The sequence below is a fragment of the Scardinius erythrophthalmus genome (assembly GCF_964197995.2).
Source record: "Scardinius erythrophthalmus genome assembly, chromosome: 14".
NCBI lineage: Eukaryota > Metazoa > Chordata > Actinopteri > Cypriniformes > Leuciscidae > Scardinius > Scardinius erythrophthalmus.
The window spans coordinates 3,887,944-3,900,158 of NC_138234.1; the positions used below are offsets into that span (position 1 = coordinate 3,887,944).

General features: G+C 40.7%; 1 protein-coding gene across 1 annotated transcript; it reads left to right on the forward strand.

Moving 5' to 3' along the window:
* Positions 1–474: 474 nt before the first annotated feature.
* Positions 475–11,270, forward strand: LOC308702389 (uncharacterized protein). The gene is made up of 3 exons (XM_081385202.1): positions 475–3,616; positions 7,774–7,994; positions 9,531–11,270. The coding sequence occupies exons 2-3, from the start codon at positions 7,946–7,948 to the stop codon at positions 10,595–10,597; spliced, it is 1,116 nt and encodes a 371-aa protein (XP_081241328.1). The 5' UTR covers positions 475–3,616; positions 7,774–7,945; the 3' UTR covers positions 10,598–11,270.
* The last annotated feature ends 945 nt before the right edge of the window (positions 11,271–12,215 follow it).

Consider the following 12,215-nt stretch of genomic DNA (forward strand, 5'->3'; position numbering starts at 1 on the left):
CAAGCGTGCTGTTAGGCTGTGCTGCGGCAACTGCACGAACCTATGGCGAATGAGCAGGAGCGCTTGGCGCCTTGCCAGACTCAAGCACGCCAAATTGGACGCGGCAGGAGAGTATAAATTCTGAGAAAACTCGTCTATATCGACTGAAGCAAAAACACCTGATATGAGCGAAATAGCAAGGCAACGCAGTACTCGTTCCCTTATCTCTAAGGGAACCGAGGTTATGTAAGTAACCAAGTACGTTCCCTTATGAGAACGTTCTCTCGTACTGCGTTGCAAATGCTGTGGTAACCCAGTTTAAAACGCTGTGCTATTCGCCCGTGACTACTCTGAGAATCCAGGGAGCCCAGAGACTATGACAGAGTAGTCTGAATATCACAGACCGGAACGTCGGGTCTAAAATGATATACAAATGTGAAGCACAAAATCCACTCAGAAATATTATATATATAGGGCTGGGTCGAAAGAGCCAGGGACATAAAATAGTATTCCCACATAAAAATTGAGGGGTCCCACAGTGTGCCTGAGTTATACACTGGCCTGGGCTCATCCCGCTCCGTCCACATTTGCAACCTAGAGGTCCCTGCTCTGCAAGCACGAGTTCTCTCCATCTAGGCCCTGCTCTTTGAAAAGAAGATTGGGCAGTGACTGTTGTCTTATGAGGCGAAGAGGTCTACTTCTGCCTTCTCAAAAACCTCCCATAACAGGAGAACCGCCTGGGGGTGGAGTTACCATTCTTCTGGGGGAACATTGCCCCTGAGAAAGCATGTCTGTTCCTATGTTCATCGTGCCCGGCACGTGAGCTGCCCTGAGTGAGCGCAGGTTGGTTTGAGCCCATAACAGTATCTGTGTGGCTATGGCGAACAGGTTGCGGGACCTGAGGCCACCCTGGCGATTTATGTAGGAGACCACTGACATGTTGTCCCTGCGGACCAAGACATGGGAGGAAGGTTTTTAGGGCTAGAAAAAAACGCTCTCATCTCGAGGCAGTTGATGTGCAGGCGTTTCTCCGAGCTCGACCAGAAGCCAGAGGCAGGCCTGCCCTCGTACAGGGCTCCCCAACCGAAGTTGGAGGCGTCTGTTGAAATGACCCTCCTCTCTGAGACCAAACGCATGCTCACACTCTGCTGGTACCAGCTGGTGTTTTTCCAGGGATCCAGAGCTTTAATACAGCGCTGGTCCACCCTGATATTCACGAGGCCCGAGCGCCATGCATGGTGTGGTACTTGAGGTGTTAGCCACAGCTGAAGAGGTCGCATACGCAGTAGGCCTAGTAGGCCTATCAGCAGCCATATCACCCTGTAGCCCAAGACTGGTTGCCCACTGAAGCTAAGCAGGGCTGAGCCTGGTTAGTACCTGGATGGGAGACCTCCTGAGAAAACCAGGTTGCTGCTGGAAGAGGTGTTAGTGAGGCCAGCAGGGGGTGCTCACCCTGTGGTCTGTGTGGGTCCTAACGCCCCAGTGTAGTGATGGGGACACTATACTGTCAAAGAGCACCGTACTTCGGATGAGACGTAAAACCGAGGTCCTGACTCTCTGTGGTCATTAAAAATCCCATGGCATTTCTCGTAAAGAGTAGGGGTGTAACCCTGGTGTCCTGGCCACATTCCACCCATTGGCCCTTACCAATCATGGGCTCCTAATAATCCCCTTACATTGAATTGGCTCTATCACTCTCTCTCTTCTCTCCACCTATAGCTGGTGTGTAGTGAGCGCACAGGCGCCGTTGTACTGTGGCTGCCGTCGCATCATCCAAGTGGATGCTGCACACTGGTGGTGGTTGAGGAGAGATCCCTTGATATGATTGTAAAGCGCTTTGGGTGTACAGTAGTACATATGAAAGCGCTATATAAATGCCTCATTCTATTCTTCTATTCTAGTTGGAGTACTGATGATGCCGAAGCCATAAGGCCCAAGATCCTCTGAAACGTTCGGAGGGGTACGCTGGAGCCCTCTTTGAATGACTGAATTGATAGAGCTCGGTCCGGTGTGGGCCATGCTCTCATATGTACGGAGTCAAGAACTGTTCCCAGGAACGTGATTCGTTGGCTGGTGGACAGTATACTCTTGGAAAAGTTTACCCTGAGCCCGAGGCATTCTAGATGGCCGAAGAGCCAGGCTTTGTGAGCATGGGACTCCGCCTCTGACTGAGTCAATATGAGCCAGTCGTCGAGGTAGTTCAGAATGTGCATTCCCCGGGACTTATGCTCACGCCCTGCTGGTACTAGCTGGCATCCTTCCAGGGGGCCAGGGCTTTGATACAACGCTGGTTTACCCTGATGTGTAGGTGGCCCAAATGCCACGCATGAGCCGGAACCTGTGGCTTTAGCCACAGCTGGAGGGGGCGCATACGCAGTAGGCCTAGTTGGAGTACTGACGATGCAGAGGCCATAAGGCCCAGAGCCCTTTGAAACGTTCTGAGGGACGCGAGAGAGCCCTCTTTAAACGAGGCAGCAAGACGCTGGATTGAGAGAGCCCAGTCTGGTGAGGGGCATGCTCTATGTACCGAGTCGAGAACTGTTCCCAGGAACATGAAACGTTGGCTGGGGGACAGCGTACTCTTGGCAAGGTTCACTCTGAGCCCAAGGCGTTCTAGATGGCAGAGGAGCCAGTCCTTTGTAAGAAAGAGACTCCGCCTCTGACTAAGTCAGTATGAGCCAGTTGTTGTGGCAATTCAGAATGCGCATTCCCCACTGTCTCAGGGGGGAGAGAGCCACATCCATGTTTTAGGGACCCGGCCATCCGGCCAGCTTGTGAGACTGTTCAAACAGTGTGTGAGTGTAGGGGTGCATACATCACAGTAGGCACACGCGCTACGTTTATTAAACTTCCTGCGTGAGCTAGGGGGAAGTTTAAGACTGTGTAAACAGTGGTTGTGTGTAGGGGTGCATACATCACAGTAGGCACACGCGCTACATTATTTAACTTCCCGAGCTGGGGAAAAAATTGAGACTGAGGAAACGGTGTTTGTGTGTAGGGGTGTGTACTGTACATCACAGTTGGCACACACGCTACATTTATGAAACTTCCAGTCTGAGTCGGGGGAATATTGAAACAGTGGAAACAGTGCCTGTGTGTAGGGGTGCACACTTTTTAGTGGGCATGTAACCTACAGAATAGAGCTCCCTTTTGTTCTTTATTTGCATCACCGTAAAACCAGCGCCTGTTTGCAGGCGTGCGTGTTATGAATAATAGGCCCATTGACGGCATTAGATTTCACCAACGTGGTTTCAAAAACGTGTGACATCGCTTTAGAGCACTTTAAGAGCTTCATCTATCGTTCGGCCAAACAGCGAACACTAACGTCATGGATAGTTCCTATAGTGCTGGTTTAAGTAAATTAGTAAATTAGTTCCTCCTAAAGGAGTTCCTAGAACTAAAATCTTTCCTAGTTTCCGGGTGTGAACACGTCAAAATCGAGGTACTTCCACCAATAGTTCTAGCTGTGAATTTAATGTGTGATGTGAACTAAATGCTGCCTGTTGCATATGCAGGTCAGGTTTTTGTCTGGAACTGTGTTCATTTCAGCATTACAATCTAAGATGGCGAGCCTTCCCAGCGAGATGAACATTGATTGATGCAAGATTTGAGTTCACATCAACATCTGTGGATTTGGGTAGGAAAGTTCTGAGTGCCTGTTAGTTTTTTCAACATGAGTTTTGTTTTTGAAAGACTGCTCAGAGTATTTTGTTGTCATGCACAAACTGATTTGTTTTTTGGAACTATAGAATCATTTTTCCACAATTCTAAGGAAATGTGGATTCTCCTAACTAAATCTTTTGAACTGAATCTTTTGAATCGAATCTTTTGAATCAAATATTGCAAACAAACTTGAACTGAACTTTTTGAACTCATCCTTTTGGACTGAACAGTTCAAACGAGTCTTTTGAACTGATTTAATTGAACTGTCTTCTTCTAAACTGTTTGTTTACACATTTTGTTTTTGAATGTGATTCAGTGAACTGTCCAATTTTACAATTGTAAACATTAGTAAATGTTTATGGGGTTGTATTTGCTATTGATATTGAAGGTTTAGTATTCTAGGAATCCTTATAGCCTAGAGGGTGCACCCAATTGATTTAACGAACAACAGAGAGTAGTGAAATTGTTCATTTACTGTGAATTGAATTGAGACCCTATCACTGTGACAATTTGTTGATCTTTATCTTATTTTTATTTGTTTCTTTTGAAAATCAACAATTACATTAATAGTTCATTTAAATACAAAGATTTCCTTTATTATTTAACCAGTGTTGTCTTTATTACACCTCCATTCGAACCTACTGGCCTAAGGGTAATATTAGTAACAAGTGCAATATTATTTGACACGTGTGCTACACTTTCAATATGGAACTAGGCAAAGCTAGACAGTCTTTCTTCTCAAATATTATAAACAGCAATTTAAACAACACACACACTCTTTTTGCTACTGTAGAGAGAGTGACAACCCCCCCAAGCCAGATTCCCAGTGAAATGCTCTCAGAGAACAAGTGCAGTGAGTTTGCTTCTTTCTTCTCTGAGAAAATCACTAATATCAGAAAGGTGATCAGCACATCTTTGAGTTGCGCTGGGGTCAGACAGATCAGACCACCTGAGAAAGTAGTTTCTATGTCTGATTTCAAAGAAATCGATGGCAAAATTTTGGAAGAAACCGTACAGCACCTTAAAACATCAACATGTGCTCTTGACACACTTCCCACATCATTTTTCAAAAGTGTGTTAAACAGTTTAGAAGCAGATCTTCTAGAAGTGGTAAATGCCTCAATTCTCTCTGGGAGTTTTCCAAACTCCCTGAAAACTGCAGTTGTCAAGCCCCTCCTGAAAAAGAGCAATCTGGATAAGACCATATTAAGCAACTATAGACCGATCTCAAATCTTCCTTTCATAGGCAAGATCATTGAAAAAGTTGTCTTCAATCAGCTAAACAAATTCTTATGCTCGAATGGATCCTTTGACGATTTTCAATCTGGTTTCCGACCGCACCACAGCACAGAGACAGCGCTCATAAAGATAATAAACGATATTCGCTTAAATACTGATTCAGGCAAACTATCAGTGCTGGTGTTACTCGACCTCAGTGCTGCATTTGACACTGTCGATCATAACATACTTCTGGACAGGCTGGAAAACTGGGTGGGGCTTTCTGGGATAGTCCTAAAATGGTTCAGGTCATACTTAGATGGGAGAGGTTATTATGTGAGTATAGGAGACCATAAGTCTGAGTGGACATCCATGACATGCGGAGTCCCTCAAGGCTCAATTCTTGCGCCGCTCCTGTTCAACCTGTATATGCTCCCAATGAGCCAAATAATGAGAAAGAACCAAATCGCTTACCACAGCTATGCAGACGACACACAGCTCTACTTAGCCCTATCACCTAACGATTACAGCCCCATTGACTCCCTGTGCCAATGCATTGATGAAGTCAACAGTTGGATGTGTCAAAACTTTCTTCAGTTAAACAAAGACAAAACTGAAGTCACTGCGTTTGGAAACAAAGATGAAGTTCTCAAGGTGAACGCATACCTTCACTCTAGGGGTCAAACAACTAAACATCAAGTCAGGAATCTTGGTGTGACACTAGAGTCAGACCTTAGTTTCAGTAGTCATGTCAAAGCAATAACTAAATCAGCATACTATCATCTGAAAAATATTGCAAGAATTAGATGCTTTGTTTCCAGACAAGACTTGCTTTCATCACCAGCAGGGTGGATTATTGTAATGGACTCCTCACTGGCCTTCCCAAAAAGACCATAAGACAGTTGCAGCTCATACAGAACGCTGCCGCCAGGATTCTGAGCAGAACCAGAAAATATGAACATATCACACCAGTCCTCAGGTCTTTACACTGACTCCCAGTTAGATTTAGGATTGATTTTAAAGTATTATTACTGGTATATAAATCATTCAATGGTCTAGGACCTCAATACATTGCAGATATGCTCACTGAATATAAACCCAACAGATCACTAGGATCATATCAGCTAGAGATACCAAGGGTTCACTCTAAGCATGGCGAATCCGCTTTAGCTATTATGCTGGAATCCAGAGGAGATCAGACGTGCTCCTACAGTAGTCACATTCAAATCCAGACTCAAAACACTTCTGTTTAGCTATGCATTTACTGAATGAGCACTGTGCCGCTGTTCGTCCGACTGTTTGTACTGTATTTTATTTTATTTTTCTAAACTGTTTTAATTATTCTTATTTCTTTTTATTATTTTAATTTCTTCTATGTAAAGCACTTTGAATTGCCATTGTGTATGAAATGTGCTATATAAATAAACTTGCCTTTCTTTCTTTCTTTCTGACTAATATTTCTTTCATTCTAACTAATCTTTTTTCTTTCTTTCTAACTAATCTTTCTTTCTAACTAATCCATCTTTCTAACAAATCTCTTTCTTTCTAATTTATCTTTCTTTCTTTCTAAGTAATCTTCCTTTCTTTATTTCTAACTAATCTATCTTTCTTTCTAACTAATCTTTCTTTATTTCTTCACAATCTATCATTCTTTCTTTCTAACTAATCCATCTTTCTTTCTAACTAATATTTCTTTCATTCTTTCTTTCTAACTAATCTTTCTTTCTAACCAAGAAAGAAAGATTGGTTAGAAAGAAAGATTAGTTAGAAAGAAAGAAAAAAAGATTATTCAGAAAGAAAGAAAGATTAGTATTATTACTGGTATATAAATCCTTCAATGGCCTAGGACCTCAATACATTGCAGATATGCTCACTGAATATAAACCCAACAGATCACTAGGATCATATCAGCTAGAAAATTAGTTTCAATCCCTAATTTCTTTTATCAAAGTTCTCACTTCACATTTGAGAACTTTGATAAAAGAAATTAGGGATTGAAACTCTATGAATAGCCTGTGAATAGCCAGTCGTTAGTAATTCTAATGCAGACAAAAGAAATGCATATTTAGAGCCATAACCAGGCTGGAGAGGTGTGAATGTGTGCAGGAGAGACTGAGACTGAATGGATACTTAAAAGATGAAGATAAGAAGATCAGTTGCATTTTAGAGTCTAATCAAGTATAGTCATATTATATGATCTTGAAAAACATTTAACTAAATACAGAGTTTTAAACTTATCATCTTAAGATTTTAAACATACAGTAACATAGTCAGACATGTGGCTTTAGCTGCAGTGCATTTCTAGATTGATACAATGCCAACTTCAATTTTATTTCCATGAAGATGTTTCATGAAAATACATTTCTAATAACTTTAAAAACTTTGAAGCTATTTATAACTATTTTTTTCATTATGACAATAATTAATTCTACATTTACAATAAACAGCCAGCTGTCAGCTTTCAAATGAGATCATACTTTGGGTATGCCATTTCTGGGTATTTTTCAATAGTGGGGTTGCAGCTTAACAGGTTAAAGGAACACTCCACCGTTTTTGAAATAGGGCTTATTCACCTTCTTTTCTACATTTAGATAGGTGGGCAAAATGTTTCATATAAAATATGATAAACAAAATAAGTGAAACTCATTTGTTGCTTTATTTTTTCTTGCAAATCTTTTTATTCTTTCATTTTTATTCTTATATATATTTGGTGTCTGTTAATTGTTATACTATATATATATAATATAAAATTGCCAATATGTTAATGAGAGAAATAAAGATAAATGTAGAAATAAAGTATGTGGTTGACACTTTTCCACTTCTCTAGATACATATGTGACCATAAACATTTAAAATGTGTAAATTAGAATAAAAACATAAACTCAGTAAGTGATTTCTTATTGATTTTGTCAGATCTGCTCCTCCTCCTTCAATTAAGCCCCTCCTCCTTCAGTGAAGCTCCTCCCACTGCAATTTACCAATAAATGCTGGAATATTCCCATCAGCTACAAGTGAAGACGAGCATCAAACCATCAGGAAGAGCTGAAATCTGCAAAGACAGAGTTTATTGAAGGACAGTGAGAACATGAGAGATCCAGAACACTGCAGAATGAAACACACTGAAGAACAAAGAGGTTGGTGTTTATTCCTGATTCTTCATTAGTGAGGCTGAAGAACATTAAGGTTATAAAGCAGTTCATCAGATTTAGATCTGTTATAGTAGGACAAATCTAGTTGTGAATTAGAATTAAAGCAGCAAATAATATGAACCGGATGCAATTATTATTATTTTTAACAAGGATGTTTGTTATCTGTAAGTCAATATAAGTATTATCTGAGCAATTCTTTCTGTTTATTTTACATCTGGTTCACAATTACCGTGACCATGTTACCAAAATTATGGATATGTCTTAAAGGGATAGTTCACTTTAAAATGAAAATTCTGTCATCATTTACTCACCCTCAAGTTGTTTCAAACCTGTATGAATTTCTTTCTCCTGCTGAACACAAAGGGAGATATTTTGAAGAATGTCAGTAACCAGACAGTTAACTGGAACCATTGACTTAAAGTATTTTTTAAATATTATTATTTTAGGTAGTTGCATAGTTTATCAAATATTGAATAGTTCTCACTGCAAAAATGTGATTTACTCAGAGCCCCTAAAGGGACATGGTGATGGAAAAACTATATTTCATTGTTTTTGCGTTCTTTAGGGTTGCAAATGAACAAAGACGTTTGCTTTCCTGCTCCAACCCCCTCTTTCTTACCACAAGGGCCATTAGTGATCCGTAAAGAAGTGCTGATAGTGATAAAGGTCTGTCGGCCAAGATGTGTGTGTACATCTGAGGTTTGCTAAATGTCACACCTTCAGTACGATGTGGGAAAGCTGTAATCTGCTGATTGGTCAGTTTAAATGTCTCACATTTGGTTTCAATCACATGTTCAAAAGGATTAAAGAAGATTTGTGAGGCTTTGTCTACAGCTGGTGTTAAGATGCGTTTTGGTCAGTTGATCACAAGTATACAAGGGCCCAATCCGGGCCCATACCGTACGGTTCGGGATAAATACATGTACCGTTGCTCCCCTAAAATATAGTCACAAACTTGCAATTCTCTCCCATATATTTTTTACTATACTAACTGTCCGTGGTTGGTAGCGATGGGTGGTAATGGATAAGAAATATACAGTTTTACACCAGCATGCTGATAATGTTTCTTTATTCGACAATCCTAAAGCCTGAACCAGTGCCTGAGGACATCCTTACATCTCCCTCGCAAAAGCGTTTGCGTTTCCACATGTAATTTTGCGTTTGCTCGCAAATATCTCTAAGGTTTTGTGAGTATCAAAAAGTTTCTTGCGGGAACAACGAGAACACAAAAGCATTGAAATATTATTTTTTTCTCCCATCATAATGTCCCATTATTAGGGGCTCTATAGATTTGTGACTCTAATGAATAAAAAAATAATGTCGAGTACATTAATGCACCCCTTTCATGGAAAATTCCAGGGACATAATGGATCAAAATCATCAATCTTGAATAAAAGTTGTTTGAAAAAAACTCAATACTTTCTGCTATTACGTCTGGGTTTTATATATACTGTATATATTTTTCACTACATAATTTTTCTTTTATTGATTTACTGAGCATTTTTTTTACTTTAATTTCAGGCCCGATGGATGAAAATGAAGAAGTGAATGAAGTGGAGAAACATCAAATAAGATCTCAGAAATATTTCACTTGCACTCAGTGTGGAAAGAGTTTCACATACAAACAGAATCTCAATGTTCACATGAGGATCCACACTGGAGAGAAACCGTTCACATGTGATCAGTGTGGAAAGAGTATCACATGCAAACGTAATCTTAAGGTTCACATGAAGATCCACACTGGAGAGAAACCGTTCACATGTGATCAGTGTGGGAAGAGTTTTAGACGTCAAGGACACCTTCAGGAACACATGAAGATCCACACTGGAGAGAAACCATTCACATGTGATCAGTGTGGAAAGAGTTTTACTCAACATGGAACCCTTCAGAAACACATGAGGATCCACACTGGAGAGAAACCGTTCTCATGTGATCAGTGTGGAAAGAGTTTTACACAGCATGGAACCCTTCAGGAACACATGAAGATCCACACTGGAGAGAAACCATTCACATGTTATCAGCGTGGGAAGAGTTTTACACAACATGGAACCCTTCAGAAACACATGAAGATCCACACTGGAGAGAAACCGTTCTCATGTGATCAGTGTGGAAAGAGTTTTACACAACATGGAACCCTTCAGAAACACATGAACATCCACACTGGAGAGAAACTGCATGAATGTGATCAATGTGGTAAAACATTTTTGTGGGCTTCAGTCCTGAGGAGACACATGACAGTTCATTCACAGGAGAAACCACATTCATGTTCTTTGTGTGGAAAGAGTTTTTCACGTCTGCAGGATTTACAAGGACATCAGAAAATACACACTGGTGTAAGAAATCATGTGTGCTTTGAATGTGGGAAGACTTTTATCACGGTTTCAGATTTGAAAAAGCACCAGAGAATTCACACTGGAGAGAAACCTTACAAGTGTTCACACTGCGACAAGAGATTCAGTCAGTCAGGATCCCTAACAAAACACGAGAGGATCCACACTGGAGAGAAACCGTATTACTGCACTGCATGTGGGAAGAGCTTCACTCATTCATCTGCTCTACACAGTCATTCAAAAACTCACATTAAGTAGCTTATCTTCAGTTCCAGCACTTTCAAGTGCGATGCCACCTCTCTTTCCTATTAGTTTGTCTAAACCAGTCACAACCACGGCTGTAGCCAGTTATGAAGTCCCTGAGGTCCAGACTTCAGTATATTCCCGAGGTGTATATAATAAAGGTTGTGAAATAATTCTCTAATATAGTATTGACTCTACTTTAGTGCTGCCATGATATTGCACAGCTCCAAGATCTTCTCATCTGAAAAGACAGACCATAGTAGAGAGACTGAGAGAAAAATGAAAGAGTGATGGAGATTTTCATATGTCTGAAAATGACATGTATTTTCTCGGGGGAGCATGACCCCAAACCCCCTGAACTACCTCATATCTGTGACACCGGCGATTCTAGAACTCTACGGCCCTGGCCACAACCATCGACAGTATAAAAGAAACATTGTCAACATTTGTCACATTAAATAGTTTATATTTAACTGTGAGATTCACATCAACTCAAAGATGAAGTTCCTCCCCAAAGAGCAATATTGCATATATAATGTTGCTTAATATAATCTATATGTACAAGTACAAGTGTTTTTTTTTTTTTTTTTTACTAACTGTTCTTGCTCAGGAATCTGAAGAAGAGCTTGATTGAAATGCTTTGCTATCTTGTTAGTCAATAAAAAGAGAGATACTTTTATTGTCTGTTACTCCTTGCATCAAGAATAAATAATTTGATAATTTTACTTTATTACATCTAAAAGTCAAGCTGAGTAGAAATACATAATTATGTTTCTCTTGGTCCCTTCAAAGTTGCATTGGATTTTCTCCTCAGCGTAAAGGTTAAGAGGCCCATCTATTACGGTTTTCCATGGTTGTAGAGTTAGTTTCTAGAGTAAATGCATTCACCTAAAGGATTATTAGGAACACCTGTTCAATTTCTCATTAATGCAATTATCTAATCAACCAATCACATGGCAGTTGCTTCAATGCATTTAGGGGTGTGGTCCTGGTCAAGACAATCTCCTGAACTCCAAACTGAATGTCAGAATGGGAAAGAAAGGTGATTTAAGCAATTTTGAGCGTGGCATGGTTGTTGGTGCCAGACGGGCCGGTCTGAGTATTTCACAATCTGCTCAGTTACTGGGATTTTCACGCACAACCATTTCTAGGGTTTACAAAGAATGGTGTGAAAAGGGAAAAACATCCAGTATGCGGCAGTCCTGTGGGCGAAAATGCCTTGTTGATGCTAGAGGTCAGAGGAGAATGGGCCGACTGATTCAAGCTGATAGAAGAGCAACGTTAACTGAAATAACCATTCGTTACAACCGAGGTATGCAGCAAAGCATTTGTGAAGCCACAACACAACCTTGAGGCGGATGGGCTACAACAGCAGAAGACCCCACCGGGTACCACTCATCTCCACAACAAATAGGAAAAAGAGGCTACAATTTGCACAAGCTCACCAAAATTGGACAGTTGAAGACTGGAAAAATGTTGCCTGGTCTGATGAGTCTCGATTTCTGTTGAGACATTCAGATGGTAGAGTCAGAATTTGGCGTAAACAGAATGAGAACATGGATCCATCATGCCTTGTTACCACTGTGCAGACTGGTGGTGGTGGTGTAATGGTGTGGGGGATGTTTTCTTGGCA